Below are 20,224 nucleotides of genomic sequence, written 5' to 3' on the forward strand. Positions count from 1 at the left end.
ATGGGATTACAGTGGGAGTGGACATGTGTTCCCCGCACTTCATTTGATTAAAACTCCCACTTAACTGCTCGTTACCTTCTGTATATGCTCCTGAGCTCATTGACTCGGTTTGACTACATTTCCCAGAAGACCTGAAAAAAAAATCCCTGAGAGGGACTGACATGAACCTGTGCCTTCAGCTGGATTACACAATGAGGTGGAGACACAGTGACAGAGACGACGAAGTGAGATTCCTCCAGCTGGACAACAATCAGACGAGTCGCCTCCTAATTTTAGTCTGTGTTTATCACAACACAGAGCGTGTGTGTCTGTGTGTGTGTTATCAGCTGATCAGCAATAATTTAGTAGAGAGGATCAGAAGCTTACGTGGATTAGGTGCCGGTAGGTCTCTTTTAAAGTTCATATAGTTTGACTGGTTTACACTGTATGCCTACACACACACACACACACACACACACACACACACACACATGCAAAGTTGTGTCACATGACTGGGCAGGGTCTGAGGTGTGGCTGTTCTGCTGAACAGGGATTAGAGGGAGGCAGAAGTCCTCGGCCTCTCTCTCTCTTGTCTCTGTCTGTCTTTGAACACACACACAGGAGGACGCCGGAGGAGAATGGGGACAGCCGGCAGGTGAGTGCACACAGAGGGGAGCATAAAGACTCAAAGAGCTGTTTGTGAATGTGCTGCCATGATGAGACGCAGCCTTTTAAAGGCACTAATCCCTCTTTCAGAAAGCTTATTTCAGTTTAAGCAACATGGCTGAAGACAGAGCGTGGATGCTGTGCTGTTTATGTGTTGGAGCTTTATGACGTTAAAACTATGAGCAGAACATGTTTTCATGAGCTTTTAGCAGCAATAGTGTGAGAAAAAATGAGATGAACTCATGTTATTTGAATTTTGTTGATTTCAAATGCTTTAAGTATATAAGTTCATAACTTTAGCTTTGTCATAAAGCCGGGTTAAATCAGCTTTATTACTGTTTTGTTTATTATTGAATGTAAAAACTAACATTAACTCATGATGCTTAATTTACAGCATCACATAAACATTCACTAAAAACCATCAACACGTTCAGCAGGGGCCGTTTTAGACCTGCCCATTTAAACACGTGTAAACACTGACATCTAGTGGTCGAGTTACCTAACTGCACGTATCTCTTTTATTTTGAATAATTTTAACACAAAATAAACAGATAGATAGATATTTTATTGATCCCCCGAGGGAACATTCAGCACGGCTTGAAATCAATTCGGTTACAGAGTTGATAACGACGAAAAATTAAGGATTGTTCTCTGTAAATAAACTATAAAATTTAGCAAAGAAATCAAAACAGGCTGCAAAGCTAGCTGCTAAACTAGCGCCGATTACAGCTTGTGGTGTTACGTAGCTGTAAAAACGGTTGATAATTTCCTAGTTTAGCCCTAAAACTGTTCTGCATGACGTCCACAAATATAAGCAGGTTGAGTCTGAGCTAGCTAAAGTAGCCGATGTGTAGTTTTTATCGTTTTAATCGTTTAATCGCAAGCTAGTGATGAATGGCTAGCATTACATCGCTAAAGCACCAGACCACGGCGTAAGGCGCTGGTGTAGTTACACACAGTGACCGCCTGAGGGCGGTGTTCTTAGTAAAATCAGACACAATCTACTACACTCACACATCCGGTAAATTCCTTCAAAATAAAAGCATTCAGCGGAAATGTTACCATAATGTTTTTTGTACATATTGGGCTCGTACTTTATGGAAAAACATGTTTTTGTTAAAGTACAGTTTTAATGTGGGGCTGTATTGTATAGCTGGATATATTTTGACATTAAACACTATATTGTAATTTGGTATTAGTTACAGATTTTAGCTGTAAAACGGCAGTTCTGTTTATCTTCACATTAAGCCAAATAAAAAACTTGCTTAGTACAAGGGTATATAGATAAAACGGCCGTCCACACTAATGCGGTCATTTCGTCGCTGTTTAAAAGAAATGTTTATTACAAATAAGACGGACCAACCAAATAAGTGTTACAAAATATAATCGATTGTTTTATTTTGAAGGGACACACAGGAAGTTCATCGTTTATATATATTAATTTTCCAACTTTATCTAACTGAGCAGTTACAGATTTCTGCCGCTAGGTGGCAGCATGTGTCACTGTCCTCCATGGTGTCTGCATTAAAATAAGCAGAGAATAAGGCTAAGCGAGCTACCAATGCACTGGTGTAGTAGACAGCTAATCATTTAATACTTAGCTAGAGCTAATTTAAGACACCCAAAGTGAAGAACGCCGTATTGTACTCTATGGCTTCTAATAATATAAGCAAAGAATGACATAGCGTGTAGTATAGTTTTATTGGTATCACTAGCAGCGGAGATGACAAGTGGCAGACATGGCTAGCATACATTGCTAACAGTCGGAGACCACGGCAAAAACACTGACGGAAGTTAATAGTTGCAGGCAACACTGTGGTCGCCAGAGGGCGGTATTTTTTCAGTAACTACATACGGAATACGGAACACATCCGGGAAGCTAAACAAAGTAAAGGAAATTCCACATATCATTTTATTCTGAAGGCGTCAACAGGAAGTGTATCTCTCATATAAAGCCTCTAACTTTACACTACCAGTACTTGACATTACAAGGTTTGGCCGATAGATGGCATAACGCGTCATTGTTGTCTATGGAGTCGTCAAAATCAGCAACAAAATCAGTGAAGCAGTTAATTAGCTAAAGTAGCCTTCATTACACGTAAGTTATTTGTCCGCTTTATTGCGTTAGACGACGAGAGCGAGGTACTGTTCTCTGTCTACACAAAGTACATTGACGAGCTAGCTAAGCTAAGGCTAACAGCTGTTTATCCGGCACTTATTCTGATTAGCTTAGCTTCGCCTTTTACACATGTATAAACATGTTTTATTACTTACTCTGTTACTGGACAGCCTTCTAATGTGAGGGGTTACAAAGAAATCACCGCTGACAACACACAGCTGTTTTAGATTAAAGAGCTGATCATGTTTAATTAAAGTTTATTTGCGCCATTTGTGAAATGTCAAAGATGAAGAGGAGAGAGGAAGGTGAGGAGGAGGTGGGCATGTTTTCAGCCAGCACTTTGCTGCTTGTGTCATTTGTTTGTAAGAGTGGAAACTTTTAATAAGGCGCTTTGTGTTTTCACCTGTCAGAAGGCTGGCCTGACACTGGGTGACCTCCTGAGATGGATGAGCAGGTGAATCCTCTGGAGAGAGAGCACGCCGTGTGTGTGGTGCTGCCAGGCGGGCTGGAGAAGAGCGCCACGGTGCACGGAAGGTGAGGATCCTGCAGACATAAAGCAAGACCACCCACGAGGACGCGTCCATGATAATCTGTGCTGAATTGTCTCCAAACAGTAAGCCGGTCATGGACTTACTGGTGACTCTCTGTGCGAGTCATCACCTTAATCCCTCCGACTACACGGTGGAGGTTCTCTCGCCCAACAAGAACAACATCAGCTTCAAGCCAAACTGTCCCGTCGGCCTCCTGGAAGCTGACAGGATTGTGCTGAAGCCCAAAGGCGTGGAGGAGAAGAGCAGGAGGCCGTACATGCCCGAGGTAAACGAGAGTGAAAGACAGCGTCTGCGTGTGGATCCTGACAAAGCGTGACATGTGTTTTTTCTGTCCAGGCGACTGTACGTCTGCTGGTGAACTACAACATATCCCATAAGACCGTGGTGCGGGTGAATCCCAGGCTGCCGCTGGAGACGCTGCTGCCGCTGGTGTGTGATAAGTGTGAGTTTCAGTTAGAAACCACCGTCCTCCTGAAAGACTGTGAGTCCAGAGAGCTGCTGGATCTGAGCAAGAGCCTAAATGAACACGGACTGAGGGAGGTGTTCGCCAAAGACCTGAACCAACGGCAGCCCGACAAAGACGAAGCACGTAAGTGTGGAATGATCAGAGGTGAGGATCAGAGCTCCTGCTCTTATAGTCCGGTTTGTTTCCTGTGTGCAGAACCGTCAGAGGTCGTCTCACCACCTCCTCTGCATCGTGCAGCCGGGCCGAAGAGGGAGAAGAAGCAGAAGGAGAACTCGGGGTTCTTCAGCTTGTTCAGGAGGAGGAAGAAGAAACAGGAAGTGGTACGTTCTGAGAAGTACCACTCTGGTTTTAGCTTTAGATTTTCTACAAGTCTGGATCCGCCTCTGTCCCAACAGGACCGAGCAGCGAGCGCTCCGTCTGCTCCTGGACTCAGCGAGCAGGTGGATGTCAGTGTCAAGAAGAGGCGGGCGCCGCCGCCGCCCATGGGCGCATCACAGAGCGTCCCCAGCAACCTCAGCAGCTGCCACTTAACAGGAGCTCAGGTGGGACTAAAGAGTGGAGGTAAAGATGGAGGAAAGGGTGGAGACATGCACTGATAACAAAGCTGCCGTCTCTTTGTAGAGGTCTGTGGACTCCACCTTAAGGAGCACCAAGCGGAGAGCTCCAGCTCCTCCCTGTGCTGCGTCGCTGCAGGAGCAGGACGGCGAAGTCAACGGTAAGACCTCCATCATCACTGCATCCTTTAAGGTTAGCTCTGTTACATAACAGGCGGTGCGTCAGTGTTCTGCCATCTAGCGGCCAGCTCCTTAAACAAATGAAACATGGCTCTAAAATAATCCCAGCTGACCTTTTCCAGTGGAAACCGACCGGGCTCAGAGCCGGCTGAATTCTAAAATCTGACAAATCCTCACGGCCTCTGTTTGCTGTGGTGGGAGCTCAGCGGAGGCTGGAGTTGATTCAAGATTAAAATGTCAGAGTGAATGTCGTCAAATGGAAGATTTAGCAGTTAAATCCAGCACAAATCACAGCTTCCATCAGTCTGAACAGTTTAACCCTGTTCAGGGCAATTACAGTGACCCGGAGGCCCGTTCATAGAACAGATAAATCGAGCCTTCGTCCCCCTGTGAGGTCTGAGTGAGGCCTGGGTCCTGTTGTCATCGCCTCAGACTGTAGATCGTGCACATTTTCTGTCTGCGCTGTAATTAAGAGTTAAACGGCCGTCAGCGGCTTCTCGATGCTGAAAAAACAAACTCCCTGCTGGTCCGTAAACACGCTCCTGACCTCCTGCGGCCGGGTCAGCGGTGTGGGGGGTGTGTGTGCTCTCTGAGACGTGATGGGTTGGAGCTGGCAGGCCGTCACACACTGACGCTGAGCTCTCTCTCCTCCTGCTTACAGACACTGATGGGGGTGACTGAGGGCTGCTGCTGCTGCTGCTGCTGCTTTTCCTCTCCTCCTCCTTCCACCGTCCCTCTTCCTCCTCTCCTGCGTCGGCCTCTTCTTCCTCCTCCTCCCGTCTTAGTGGCTTGTTGTGGCGTGGTGCCTGCTGCACTCACATGCTGTGTGTTCATCCTGTTGTCATGGTTGTGTTGGTTTTTTGTGCCTTTTTTGTGTCGTGTGCGTCGTGTGCTTCACTACACTCAGTAGTCTTTCTTATCATGTGTTGGATTTTGCCACCATGTAGAGCTTCTACATTATTAACCAGTATTTATGTCATCACAATAAAATGATAAATGTGTCTTATAAACGATCTTTTTAAACGTTTTTTAAACGTTCCTCCATCATTTGTTTCATGTGAATCGTTCAGAGGGACGCAGTGTCTAAGTGTTTCCTGTTCCTCCAGCGTCTGTAACCCCCCTGAACGCCGTGGGCGAGCTGGGAGACAGTGATGAGTCTGACTCTGTAAACCTGTCGCCGTTCTCGTCTCCATCGCCACGTCCGTCACAGCCGTCGTCGTCCTTCTCCCGCCCGTCGCTGGCTCACCTGCATGAAGTGGCCGATCCCTACCTGCCTTCGTTCCGAGGGAAGGATCTGTCAGACGCCCGCTCCGCTCTCGCCAAAGTCCTGACATCGTCCGTCTCCAGAGGGACGCTGGTCAGACGTTTGAAGAACTCTGCCACCTTCCCAAAATTTCAAAATGGCTCCCCCTTCCTGTCCTCGAGGTGTTCAGATAACGGGGTTGCCCACGCAGAGCTCGAATCAGTTCTCAACTCTAACCTCCCGACCGCAAGTGACTGGGAGGACCCGGTGCAGAGGAGTGGGCTGACCACATTCAAAGTGGTTCCCCTGAAGAAGGTCCAAGATCCAGATCTGGTGAGCCTGGATGTTCCAGACCAGTGCCAGACATCTGCAGAAGACGCCCCAGAGAGTAAAGCTTACCCTGAGGTTTATCAAGCAGAGACCGAGGAGGAAACGGGTCCTCCAGACAGACAGAGCATTACACCTTCACACAGTCCACAACCGTCTCCTCCACCAAGTCACGTTTCCCCTCCACCTCTGCAGGATGTGGACTCTGCAGGCACGCCTCCGTCCGAGGACACCTCTGAGGGGCTGCAGGGTGTAGACTCTGCAGGCACGCCTCCGTCCGAGGACACCTATGAGGGGCTGCAGGGTTTAGACTCTGCAGGCACGCCTCCGTCCGAAGACACCTATGAGGGGCTGCAGGGTGTAGACTCTGCAGGCACGCCTCCGTCCGAAGACACCTCTGAGGGGCTGCAGGGTGTAGACTCTGCAGGCACGCCTCCGTCCGAGGACACCTATGAGGGGCTGCAGGGTTTAGACTCTGCAGGCACGCCTCCGTCCGAAGACACCTATGAGGGGCTGCAGGGTGTAGACTCTGCAGGCACACCTCCGTCTGAGGAGGAGGACAACACTGAGAAGCTGGAGGGAGAGGAGGAAGAAGAAGAACCCGAGGTGACACTCCCTGTTCCACCTGATGAAGACTTCAACACTGAGGGTCACATCCGTTCAGAAGATCAGAGGAGAGTCTGCCAAAGCTCCAGTCCAAACATGAGCGTGTGTAGCTCAGGAGCCGAGGAGAAGAAGGTGGAGGAGGAAGAGCAGGAGGACGAGCAGGAAGAGGAAAGAAAGGGAGAAGTGCTTGGAGAGCAGGAAGAAAAGGAGGAAGAAGAGGAGAAGGTAAAGGAGGACAAGCAGGAAGAAGAAAGAAAGGGCGAAGTGCTTGGAGAGCAGGAAGAAGAGGAGGAGGAGGAGCTCAGCTTCCCTCCCCCACCTCCACCTGTCTTTTTTGATGAAGATGCAGAAGTCATGGAAGGAGAGGAAGCAGAGGCAGGAGGAGACACCACAGCCTTCTCTTTGCCACAGACTCCGCCCCTTCATGCGTGGAGCGAGGCCCATCAGGAGGACTCGGCCTTGGCTGAGCCTGAACAGCCTGCGGAGAGGAAGAGCGCCGCCCCGTCCAGATTCGCCCAGGCTGTGGCCATGGCCGTCCAGAGATCTCGCCTTCAGGGCCGCAGTACCGGCCCGAGCCCTCGGGTCTCTGGCGGTCCATGCGGTGCACCTGAGTCTCCGCCCAGCTCCACATACCAGTACGGTGAGTGTGACGCGCTCGGTTTGCCCTCCTGCCTGTGCTGTGATGATGTGAAACATGTCTTTGTTTTCCCGCCACAGGTGCCTGAACTGAAGTGCAGGGTGGGAAAAAAAACGGCGCTAATCCCACCTCTGAGTAACCCAAACAGAAGGTCAGCCGAGTTATTTCTAAGACCTGCTTCAGTCTGAAGAAGGAATGTTCCTGTTTTTGTCTTTTTTTCTGTTCATAGTTTGAGCATAAACATGTAGAGAAAAGCCAAACGCGCAGGACGCGGCGTGTTTAAGTGACCACGTCCTGTTTTGTCTTTACTTCCTTTTTACATTTTCATTCAACGTGTGCCAAGGCGGACATGACGCTGGCCTGCGAGCGCTGTCTGTGTTTTTGTTTTTGATTTTCTGTTGGTGCAGGAGCTGATCTTTCTGCTGCAGACTCTGCTTTGTTTTGGCCACCAGGTGGCAGAAGAGCGTCGCTTCTGAACCTGTGCGCCTGCAGCTCATGATGAAACACGAGTCACATTTTTATAAAGAACTTTACTCTTTAGCCATGAATAGAAAACATTCAGATTTTTCCAGCAGTAAAAAAATATTTGTGTTTGTAATATTTATTATATTTTCAGCAAGAAAATTAAAATAAATCTTCAGATTTATGCCAAGCACCTCCCTGAATAAACTCAGTCCACTTTGCTCACATGCGCACACACTGTTATGTCTTTAACGGACCCACACCTCGGGGCAATACTGCATAGCTATACTTGGGTGCCAAAAGAATCCGCACTACTATACGTATTGATCCAGCCCTGGCCTTGGAGGAACAGCAAGGAGCTGTGCGAGGCAGAGACCCAGCCAGAACCGCCTGTGGCTAAAGCTCCTTGTTTGCCAGGCCTGGACTGAGTGGGCTCGCTTCAAGACGTTCTCTCTCTCTCTTTAACATCCCTTACTCCACCTGAAGGGAGAGCGAGAGAGGGGAGAGAGAGAGGGGAGGACGGGTTGCTGGTGGATGATGGGAGGTGACCGTTGACCCTGTCGTGTTTCTGCGGCGCTCCCCCCAGAGGGGGCGCCTAGCCCTCAAGGGCACAGCCATGTCACACTGCCGTTGTCATGGAGAATGCCATTACCGCCCCTAAGGGAGAGAGCCACGTCTAACGTTTAGAAAAAAACTGCAGGAAACACACACACACACAGGAGAGAAGCTTTTCCTGCCCAAAGCAATGATATCTAGTGTAAGTGACAACTCTGGCATTATCCTTTTTTTAAGCAGCGAAAGGTTGAATTCCAACCTGAGCCCCAATGTTCACGATTATACAGACAGAAGAAAGAAGGAAAGCTGCATTTATGATGCAGTAAAACCTCAAATGGTCCTCCGGCACGTGGCGCCGACGCCATCGTCAGCACCAACCAACCAAAAAATAAATAAATAAAAATACGAGCACATGCTGGCAGAGAGGACGCCGTGAGGTGGAGGCCAGGACCAAAAACAATCTAACAACCACAGCTCTTTATCCACGTGTCGGTTTGAGCATCTCCTGTTTTCTGTGTGTGTGTGTCTGTGTGTGTGTCTGTGTGGTAAAAAAAACAAAAATAGCAGCGACTTTTCTGGGAGCTTGAAAGAGTAAAAGTAAAATTTCAGATTTTGTTCCAGTTTATCAGCAGCTCCGGGCAGAAGAAGCTTCACACTCATACACATGAAAAGTTGCAGAAGATATTTACCTGTGTGTGTGCGATGCAGATTATGAGTGACATAAACAATCCTGGATGCTTTTTTTTTAGACTCGAAGACTAGAATGTACATTTTTTACACATTTTTGTTGAGCATAAAAAATCTGACTTGGCCCAAAAAAAAAAAAAATCCACTTTAAATCAATATCTTAATATCAGGCCCACACACACACACAGAGGTAAAACACATTTATGATTTATTTATTCCTTCATGTCTTCATTCATCTCTACTTAGTTCTCCCTCTGATGTTTGCGCCCGGTGGTTTGAAGGAGCCCACGAGCCGCTGCGAGTCCGAATCTGATTATAAAACCGTGAGCAGGCCCGAGGCGAGCTCTGCTGGATCTGGATCTGCTCTGTCTGCATGTGTGTTTGTGTGTGTGTTACACATGTGCATTGTAGACTAACTAATATATGTGTGTGTTTACATGGCACCTCCATGCTTGGGTAGAAATAATCAATAGATGAATCACCCACAGCAGTGGAGCCCTCCTCCCCCCAGGGCGCTGTGGTGCAGCTTAATGCTATTCTTTCCATTCACCTTGGGAACGGCATCCGTCAGGCCCCCCCCCCCCCCACCACCACCACCACCAAAAGAAGTGAGGCACGGTTGCCTAAAACATCCCCAGCGCTTGAGGGGCTGCTTCGAAAAGTGATGCAGGGAGAGCTCAGTTGACCTCTCACCTCCTCCATGTTTGCGCTCGCTTCCCTCCTCTTTGGCGGAGCGGCAAATCACAGAGTTCCTGCCTCATTGGCGTTGTCAGGCGCTTACAGTAGTGTTTCTGTGTGTTGTGCTGCTGGTTAACTGGTTCAAATGTTATGGAAATGATATTTACCTCCTCTTTGATCCTGTAAACTCCAAACAGGCAGGCCTCTCGTTTCCCTCTTCCCCTGGTTGAGGGAAGCAGGACTTAAAGAGCTGCTATAAATACATATAAAGCAACAGGAAACAAACAGATGTGTGCTCGGTGTTAAAGTCAGATATGTGCAGCTGAAGCCACTGATGCAATTCTTGGCAGCACTTAAAAATGAGGAAGAGAAGCCGGAGCAGCGTCTGATGGCCGGCCCCTGTTGCTCTGTGATAGATAGTGGACGGGCCCCCTCTCGCTGTCATTTCTCTTTATTCATCCCTTATCACAGGATCCTGAAAAGAGAGAGAGAGAGAGGGGGGAGAGAGAGGGGGGGGGAGTGCAGCTTTCCTCTGTGATGAATGGAGCACGTCTGCCATTCAGTGCAGTGACAAACTGACACACACACTGCAGCTAATTTGTCAGCAGACGCCCCTCTGATTCCAGAACACACTCTGCTTTCTGATTCCAATCACTCCCGCACAAGCTGCATCTGATGAAGCGTCCAATCAGGATGCAGTGCTGGTTTGTCACCAAAAGGGGGCACAGCAGCCCCTGCTTCAGATCAGACACATTACCATCAGCCTGAGTTTTAAGGTGATGATGATGATGATGGTGGTGGTGGGACTGAGATATAAAGCTGGGACAGTGGGTGAAGTTTTTACTAAAATTAGCCGTGCAGCAGCTTTATTTTAAGCTCAGGTTGTTTTAGTAATATGTCAAATAAATCACTGATAAAACACGCCTGCCAATCAGAGCAGACTGTGGGAAGTGATGATGGCGTAACATGTTTTATAGTTGATTTCTGACAAATAATGCACTCATAGCAGGTTAAATGTTATCGCTAGCAAACAATAAGCATCCAGCACACCAGGCTACTGTGATTTATTATGCTCCTAAAAGTCAATGTAACTTTATTTATCTAATTGTCTTTCCGCTGGTCGTATTTAGGCTCCAAAAAAAATCCAAAAACGTGTTTATTTGTGCAGATTATCACATGTAAACATCTGAAAAATCCTTTTTTTTTAAAAAAGTATAGTTCCTCCAGAGCAGCAACAGGTCACACCTTTCTGCCATGTAATTAATAATCGGCTGCTCTATAAAGTGTTATTCTGTGCACGGTAGGATCCAGTCATAGATTTACATGTGTCTGTTTTGTGCAGTAAATTTAGTTTTGAAACCTTCGCAGGCCTCTTGATGGAGCCGCAGCGCTCAGCCGCAGCATTTCTTTAAAAAATACTACAATTTTTTTTTCTCCTTTCTTTTTTGTCTGTCATCATTAATAATTCATCTCTTTTTCTTAGATGCTAAAACAACAACAAACAGAACAACAGCTCGGATAATGTATTCAGTCAAAAGCTCATTGTCTGGGGGGAGGAGGAGGAAGAGGAGGAGGAGGAGGAGGAGGAGGAGAGGGGACAGCGAAAATGTGCACTGGAGTGAGACAAGAGAGCACCCCGACAGGGAGAGGCTCAATGTCACTCCACAGCGTGGCGGGAAGGAAGAAAAACAAACGCCAGAGGGGAAAAAAATAAAAAAATACAGAGAGGAAGATACAGTTTGTAAGTCATAAAAGCCCAATTAGAGGCATTAGGCTCCTCAAATGGACGATTACAATGAATAATTTGTGCAATTTTTTCAGGCTGATTGTGCCGTTAATGTGGGCGACATGAAAAAGGAGACGTTTTTTTAAAAAAGGGGGCCACCAGAAAAGCTTTCAGTCCAGGAGAGAGAGGAGGGGAAGAACAATAACTCAAGGTTACATGTATGCACTGGAGAAGCTGCACATTGACTCAGCGGCCTTACTTTAAATCTCCTCCTCACCCCCCTCCCTCCCTCCTCACCCCCCATCACTCCTTCATTTGAAGTATCTTGACCTTGAATGTCTGCAGTGTGAACCGGTGCCCCGGCTTTCACATTACGCCAGAATGGATCCTGACTCATTCAATTTAAACCCATCAAGAACGCACAATACAAGGCAAATTAGCTGCCATTATTTAGACACTTTCATGCCCCCAATTTGAGGTTATATGACAATTAGTTACATTTGTCTCGGCTGTCTTCGTCCTGGGATTTTGATGTTTTATCTCTTAATTCTCTCAGATTTAACACCGTGTAATCCACCGTGTTCGTGTTTTTTAAACACTGTGAGCTCCCAATGCTCTCAACACAGTTAGCCAAAGAAGCTAACAACAACAAAAGTGCACAAAAATGAAGAGGAGCATCCAGATCCTTCCTCCTCACAGCTCCTCAGCTTGTGTTGGTCTGCTGCTGAAGTTCTATCAGACAGTATTGACTCTTTTCTTCATCTCGTGCATTGTTATTCTCAAACTTTCCATGCGTCTCTGCTGCTGTGAGTTGAAGGTTCAGAGCCTGGGAGAGGCGGCCTGAAATGCACCGCTGCTTCTCTTCTTTAGAGATATGTTGCCATGTAAAAAAAAAATGAAATAAACTCTTAAAGAGTTTGTTGAAGAAGCGTTCAGGGGCAACGCTATTAACAGGTGTTCACAGCTCCGGCTCTTTATCGAGCCTAAAGGGAGCTTTAACCTCGGCGCCATCACACTTAGGGTAAACAAACATGAACCCCTGCACACAGCAGGGATCTGCTATTCAGAGTCAAATGGACTGAGGATGCTGGTAGAATTCTTGCATCCACATAATATGGAAAACTGTTCTCACTGCTGCTGCTGCCTCTTTATTCATTTTAAATACTCTCTCAGTGTGTGTGTGTGTGTGTGTGTGTCTCAACAACCCTTCAGGTGGAAAATAGAAAAAGTGAGGGGTTTTCAGGCGCAGTTGGAAAATCTGTCAGGTGCCCTTCATTTGTCAGTGTCAGTAAAAAAAGGTTTTCCCAGCCAATTGAGTGATGTATGTTGGACCCATTGATTTCAGCATCTACTGCACAAAAATAGCATCTGTGTGTGTGTGTCCAGCTGTCTCTGCTGTGTCCTCACAGTTTATTGTCAAAGCGAAGTTACTTCAACTTACTTTTAATTCTGTGTTTTTTTTAAAGATATTGTAAAGAAAGAAAAAAAAAAAACGGCAGCATACCTGGCTCCGGCTGTCTCAAATGTAATATGAATTCATGGTATGATACCCCGAGTTTATTAATTCAGGGCCACAGAGACACCTGAATAATGAAATTTAATGAAAATTTTAGATGGACTAAAAGTCAGAGTGCTTCTGTCATTAATTTTAAAAGCACACATACCGTCAGGCTTCTCACAGTAATGATAAATTCCTCCTTTCTATAAGGTAACTGTGCACAGTTCTCCATCCAAGGTCTTATTATAGGAAATGAATTTGTGGGAAAATGTGCACGTTGTAACGGCAATTTCATGTTTGTGAGAGCGGCCGCTGTACATTATTTTAAGTTTAGATGATGACGCAGATAATAACATGGTTAGTATTCCAGCAATCGGCGTCATACAGAAAAGGTTTAATGTCTTTTAAGAGGACGTGTCGGCGCCCCCTTGTCTTTTATCTCAGCAGATAAATCAGAGAAGATGCTGCTCCAGAGGTTGAACGTGTTGGAACAATAAACACGAACAAACCAATTAATTTTTAGCAGCTTTTTTAGTCAAATAATTCTCTAAGCAGCCTTCAACTTTTTTTTTTTTTTTTTTTTTCAGATAAGTCTACATTCTCTGCATAGCACACTTCTGCACAGTTAATTGAATTATTGACTTCTTTACTTTTGGAGGTTTTGCAGCTTAACTCTCAGAATTTCATTTGTTTTTTTTGTGTTATAAATACATATAAATAAAGGTGACCTTATCGCCTCCCCGGCCCTGAGCAGCATCCTCCAGCCGTCTCCCTCTTTGTCACTCTCTTACCTATATAACACATTGAGCCTGTACAATAGGACCGAAAAGGATGCTGCATGGCAGGAGAGTAAATCCACTCAGATCCCTGCGGTTTACTCATCCTTCCTCGCGTCCCGTGGACTTGCCACTCTACCTTTAGGCCCAGCGTGGGCCGCACTCAGCCGAGCATGGTGCTATTGGACCGGCCGCAGAAACCCTGAATGTACTCTGACCCCAGAGGAGATTGGATCCTCGGCAGCTGTGGAACTGCCTCCGTGGCACCACAGTATGACTCCATACAACGGGATAATGTGTTAGCTGTAGAGGCGTGAAGCTCCGGATAGAGAGGATGATCCTCTTTTCAACTTTTATTCTACCTGATGTAGTAGATTTAACAGCCGTGCACCTCAACTGCAGCCACTTACAGGAACAAATAGGTCCGTATTTTAAAACCCATAAAAAGACCAAAAATCTTGTTTTGTGCAAAAGTGCTGTCCTCATGTGGCCATTTGTGGAACTGCAGTTTTTGTTGGTGGTGTTTGAGGCAACAAAATGTCTTGATTATGTTCGCTATTTTATGTTTGTGTGCTTGGCCACATCCTCGCTTTCAGACCATTTCACAGGATGTTAAGTTTAAATTAATTCTCATTCCTGAGCGCTGAGCCCCGGTGATGACACTCTGCTGAAATCAGCCCATCAACTTAGTGTACATTTGGCAGCTAAAAGGCATCCCTCCCTATATTTTTGGAGCGACTCTTTTGAAGGTGTGTTTGTCTACGGTGTGTCAGAGCTGTCGAATGATGTTGTCACATAAACATGTCACATGTGAGATCCAATATCTAGCCCCCCGTCCACTCGCTGCTGACAAAACAACGACTCCTCCGTTCAATCCTCTCCCCGCCTGCTCAGTGTGACTCTTCACAAACAAACAGACCGAGACAAAAGACAGCCCAATTCTTTGCATGTCGAGATGCGACTCTTTGAAAGGCGAAAAAGAAGGAAGCTCTTCCAGCGAGTGAGTGTAACTGTCTTTCACTTAACTACCCATAGCTTTTGAATTGCATTAGAATACATGAGGACTCCTCGACAGCGAGGTGCTCTCCCCTGATTCCTAATGTATGACTATTTCATATGGACAGGAGGAAGGGGGGAGGGGGGGGCAGCTGTCTGTGGGGGTGATTGACACAGGCCCACATTAGGAGCAGCTTTTGGAAATAGGTCCGTGGAGACCTGGCGGATTGGGTCTGCTGAAGGAACGGTGTCTCCACGAGGAGCCGTGCCTTCTTAACCCCACTCATTGGTATGCCGATGTGCGGGTAGTGAGTGGTGCTCCAACCCTCCCCCCCACCAACACACCACCACGCAGACACAGTCCCACTGAGGACCCGTGACGGTATGCAGCGTGGAATACTGAATCAAAATAGGCTCCAATTAATCACATAGTTAGTTCACTTTTAGGCTCCCTGGGTGCACTGCAGAAGTTCCAGCGGGGGAAAAGTTTCAGTTTCTTTTTTGCTTTTTCTCCACACACACACACACACATGGAGGAAGCGTCAAACATGTCATGCTTCAAACTGGAGGCACAGGCCTCCAAGTGTGTCGTCGTCCCTGGAACATGTGACAAAACACAGGCAAAGTAAAATGTTTAAATTTGCTTTTAGATCTCGTTTCTGCTCTCTAGAATGAGAAGAATAACATGTCAGCATTGAGACATACTCCGCTGTCAGGCGAGAAGACAGAATATCACTTTACCCTATTGTGACTTTGAACTATATGACGGTAACTAGACAGATTGTTTTTGTCACAGAACTAAGTGACCTTGAACCCGCCCGTTCTCGTTTCAAACTCTAAAAATATTCCCATCAGAAGCACACTGATAGGATTTACAAGACCCCTAATGTCATTGCAAAGAAATATTACCACAAACATACAGTACATATTTTTGTCTTTATCATTGGAAGGGAGTTATCATTTAGCAAGCTTGGAGGTCCAAAGGTGAGACAGGAGTATTTGAGTAAGCCTAATGAAAGGCAATATAAAAGGTGCCTCTGGTGTCGTTTGAAATCAGCTTGTTTTTTTGTTTTCTGCCTACGTTACATGTGCTGGCACTAATTATACAAGCTAGGTAGTCCTCGCACATTCAAAAAAGAAAACTCGACCATTTTTGACATGTTCATTTAAAGTTACTAATCAGATGTAAATATGCAAAGCAGGTCCCCATGGGATTCCTTTGATATGCAAATAGAAAGTGCAAACAAAGGTGGGGGAGATGAAGTATTTTTATTATTATTATTATTATTTGAGAGATGGAAAAATGTGAGACACCACCACTGATGGCGTTTTGTAAGAGCAAGGCCGAAATTTCCGACTCCTACTCATGCATCAAAGGCAGCGCCTGATACCAATCTACTCCCATTCACCATTCGCCTACATTACAACATGTAAACAGGCATGACAGTGTCCTCACCCCCTCCCCGCTCCTACCTCCCCCTATCATAACAGCAACTTACTGGCCAGTTATCTGTTTGATGGGATGTAAAGGGAAGGTCAGTGTTTCCATAATTCACTCCAGAACCATAAATCACATTATATGATCTCCTCCTGCACAGGGAGCCGCCGCGTGCACGTGCAGTTCGCTCTGAATGCACAAAACCTCCAACTGCTGTATAATATGGCACTTATACAGGCACAGGTGGAGGTTTTTAAAGACTTTGTTTTCCCTCTCTGTCACTTTCCTGTGCCTTCAGATTAATCGTTAAGTCATCATTTCTGCATGTTAGCACAACGTTAGCCGCCCGGCGCTCTGACTGTACGCTGACAAAAGTCCCTTTTGTGGTCAAGCGATGGGAAGCAATGGAGGGAAACTGACTTTTATTGACACGCGGCTGTCAGAATGGAGAACGCTGCCGCTGTTCATTTCCAATTTCAGCCCCACAGATTGGAATCCGCCGCTGGGGCCCTCCAGTGTCTCAAGCACCATTTTCTGAAGCTATGGTGTGGAAAACATGATTTAATTCCTGTTCAATGCTTTTCATCAGATTCTCCATCTCTCTAAATCGTCTTTGTGTGGCATCATATTGAAGGAGTAATTGTGCATCGCTCTGGATGGTGGAGTGCAGCATCCTCTGGTAAAGCCAGGGGTAAAAATCACAGACGGGCAGTCGGACAAAAGAAAATATTGCACGCGGGAAGCTGCAGCTCGACATGGCAGCAGTGAGAGAAGTCTAATATTTCGCTCATGTGACTCAGCAGCTGCAGCAAAATCAGCTGCAACTAATTCACAGTGACTTAAAACCAATAATATGATCAATATTGTAGAATGCATCACACTGCTACTTCTACCCCAACCCTCTTTTTTAAGGCATCAGCTTGAAAATGGCATGCCCACAATGAATAGAGTATATCTCAGTAACCACAAGGTGTATTTGAATATTTTTGGTGTCATAATAAAGGGGACACCTGGGAGATTTGCACAGTTGTGTAATCTCAATCTGTAGCTAAGCTTGTGGACATTATGTCTGCCGAGTTTCATTTCATTCTAATTAAGGGAAACAAAATTACAGAGGGTTTAGTCCAACCTATGTAGACATAATTGGCTGCCATGTGCGGCCATCTTGGAAATGTTTAAAGGTCTTGGAATTTGATGAACCAAACTATATATTTCACTTTTAAGTCACTATTGGTGTTCATCATTTCAATTTACATCACTTTTTACTTGTATACATACATTATTACACATCTATAGGTTATAACAGATGTATAAAGCAGATAGGCCATGCCCACCTAATGCTAAGCTAATACCTTGACAAATAGGCAGCCTCATAACCTCGCAATGGACGGGTTGATTAGGATGATTGACACCTCTATCGAAAAGTCAGAACCTATAGATTTGACAGGTAGTAGTAATATTAGTGCTAGACTCACCAATGACCAGCCACATGGAAGAAAATGCAACTGTTGCCACATTCTTCCCCAAGAAAGTCCTCCACAAACAAAACAAATGTCTGATCCTAATATTTTTGCCTTTAAATATGACTTTTTATTATGGTTAGTACAGTATTATATGGCTTATATGCTGTGAGCACTGGCTGACATGCACACAGCGGACCTCTTTCCAAGTTTGTGAGCCTTCTTGGCCACCGTACAAAAAGGCTTCACAGAAAAATAAGCCTCACTTAGCCTTGTGGTTAGCGACGGTTATTAATATCTGAGTTGTCATAATTGCTTTAGGACTAAGAGATTTATCACACATGTTCTCCTCCATGTTGACGGGCTATTGTTGCACGGCCAAGCACTGGAAGTATGGAGGAAGAGGAGGAGGGGAAAAAAATAAAGAGAGAGAGAGAGAGAGAGAGGGATTTATTATCCTGTATTGAAGTTCACCCCAAAAGAGCTAGCATTTCACAGGAGCTGCACGCTGACCTTTCCAACAGCCAAAAATGTCATTGAAGGTTTAAGGCAAAGAAATCCAGTCGTATTTAACCAAGCCTTCAAAATCTTTGACATTTCTTCTGATGTTGCCACAGGATGGCACCCTGAAGACTGAGAGCTGGCCTTCTCATAGAGAGCTATGGCTTTCTACACATGCAGGCTTCACATGTGCAAACACCAGTCTCCATTATAAAAAGAGAGGATTTAGAGATATGGCATCGGAGGTGACAGAAGATAGGATTTCTTTTTTTTTTATAAAGCCTCTCTTTATCTTTTCATTCTCACACATGGATGGGTTGTTAATTAGGAGTGACACACGCAGGCCATGTGGCAGCATTCTGGTTATTTTAGAGAGATTACAGAGGTGAAATCAAGACACTGCTCATATTTTTATGTTTCTTAGACACATATAAAACACATTTAACTCTTCAGACTCACACTCACAGAGCCTACACACTCCACTGAGTCAGTATGGTGTCAGTGTGCATCTTCCCTGCCACTCACTAAATTGGAGAGAGAGCTGCTCTGCACTCAGGCAGAACTAAAGTAGGAAGTGCTAAAGCTAGGGGCAGAAACAAGGGACAAGGATGGAGGGTGTGTGTGTGAGAGAGAACACAGAGGTGGAGGTGGTGGTGGTTTTGTGTGTGTGAGGGGGGGACTACACTCTCAACACCACTGGATACCACCGCGGTGGTCCCTCACTGATTCACATTCCCCTAATCCCAGTTGGCAACCTCTTGGACAGGCACACACACACACACACACACACACACACACACACACACACACATACTCACCACCCCCACTCGCTCCTTTTAGAAAATGGACACAATGGTGTGGATAGGTTGGGTTTTAGATTGAAGTCTTTTCACTGCTGTAGTCATGTCAGTGGATTGACACCACCGCCAGGAAACAGGCGGAGGAGGTACTGCTGCTACCATCAGTGCAACACAGAGGACGAAGGGTTTAATCATTACACTTATTTGGTGTAAAGTCTGATTTTCAGTTTAAAGAAAGAATTCTGATCAAAATTGTATTTTAAAGTAACAGTTGGTGAGTACTTCATATATTTTAGTGGCTAACAGGGACGATTGTTTCATTTTTGGTCATCCGGTGGAGGTTCACGTCTTTCCTCATAATTCAGTGATGAACAAGAAACATGAATATACTCCGTAATCTGGCAACAAGTGGCTTATCCTTCTGTGATGCTAAGATTGTATGTGCCGTCTTTGTGTGTCTTCCCCCCTCTGCTAGCAGAGCACAGACTTACAGTTTTCACTTTTCCTAACATGTACATCTTTATTCCCGCTCACAGTCTCAGACCTCTCTCTTGTATTCAGAGGCGGACTGCGTGTGAGCTCTTACCTTGAATCCTGAACAGAGTCATTTCCACGTCTCTGAGTCAAATACGTGTTGGATTCTGTGTACATTCATGAGCTGCTTTGTATGATGTGTAATTTTTTTGACATGCTTTTGTGTGCTTTCACAGAAACAATAGGGAGAGAAAAGGGAACAAACGGTTACCTTTTGCACAGCCAGTCATTTAAGAGAATGCTGGAAAAGATTTTCTATATGAATTAATTACAAGTGCTTGGAAATGTCAAGTATAGATAAAGCTTAATACCCTGTCTCCTCCCTTCTGCAACAGAGAAGCTTTTAAATGGCTCTCTGCCAGCCCCTATCTGCCAAACGACACCAAGGTTACTGGGAGAAGCTGAAATATTCATAATATATGCAAAACCACCGCTGTCCATGGACAGTGTTCATTGGAATTCAAGAGCCAGCTTCAAACCTTTGACAACTGCTTAAGTAATTAGTTGCTGGGAGAGCGAATCCCCCCCTCCCTCCCCTCCTTCCCTCTCTCTCCCCACCCCCTCTTACTCCCCCCCCCTGCACAGCAGCTGAAGTAAATATTAGAGCATTTTATCTTTTCAGTTTGATAGTATAATTGAATGTGTTAAGGAAAGGTTGTAATCTGAATTCATCTAAAGATTGTTTGAAATAATCCACCTCTCAGTGTTCAGTCAGCTGATTGGAGCCATGAAGAAGAAGAAAAAGAAGAAGAGGAAGAGCTAAACTGAAAAGTTACGTGGCGTCA

The 20,224-nt window shown here is 45.7% G+C and overlaps 1 protein-coding gene across 2 annotated transcripts; it reads left to right on the top strand.

Moving 5' to 3' along the window:
• Nucleotides 1-230: 230 nt before the first annotated feature.
• On the top strand, nt 231-7,660 carry LOC114431864 (protein cordon-bleu-like). Of its 2 annotated transcripts, none has more exons than XM_028399528.1 (10): nt 231-381; nt 530-634; nt 3,175-3,298; nt 3,379-3,580; nt 3,652-3,904; nt 3,977-4,101; nt 4,177-4,323; nt 4,403-4,496; nt 5,622-7,331; nt 7,409-7,660. In XM_028399528.1, exons 3-10 carry the CDS (start codon nt 3,207-3,209, stop codon nt 7,414-7,416), a joined length of 2,631 nt encoding a protein of 876 aa, XP_028255329.1. In that variant the 5' UTR covers nt 231-381; nt 530-634; nt 3,175-3,206; the 3' UTR covers nt 7,417-7,660. The 2 variants fall into 2 exon arrangements, with proteins under 2 accessions (XP_028255329.1, XP_028255330.1); XM_028399529.1 differs by having other exon boundaries at nt 537-634.
• The last annotated feature ends 12,564 nt before the right edge of the window (nt 7,661-20,224 follow it).

Source organism: Parambassis ranga, chromosome 2, assembly GCF_900634625.1.
Source record: "Parambassis ranga chromosome 2, fParRan2.1, whole genome shotgun sequence".
Classification (NCBI taxonomy): Eukaryota; Metazoa; Chordata; class Actinopteri; family Ambassidae; genus Parambassis; species Parambassis ranga.

Coding starts and splice junctions, on each gene's coding strand:
- LOC114431864 (XM_028399528.1), top strand. CDS start 3,207: ATGGATGAGCAGGTGAATCCTCTGGAGAGAGAGCACGCCGTGTGTGTG. Junction 3,581..3,651: donor GGAGGCCGTACATGCCCGAG/GTAAACGAGAGT, acceptor TTTTCTGTCCAG/GCGACTGTACGTCTGCTGGT. Junction 4,497..5,621: donor GCAGGACGGCGAAGTCAACG/GTAAGACCTCCA, acceptor CTGTTCCTCCAG/CGTCTGTAACCCCCCTGAAC.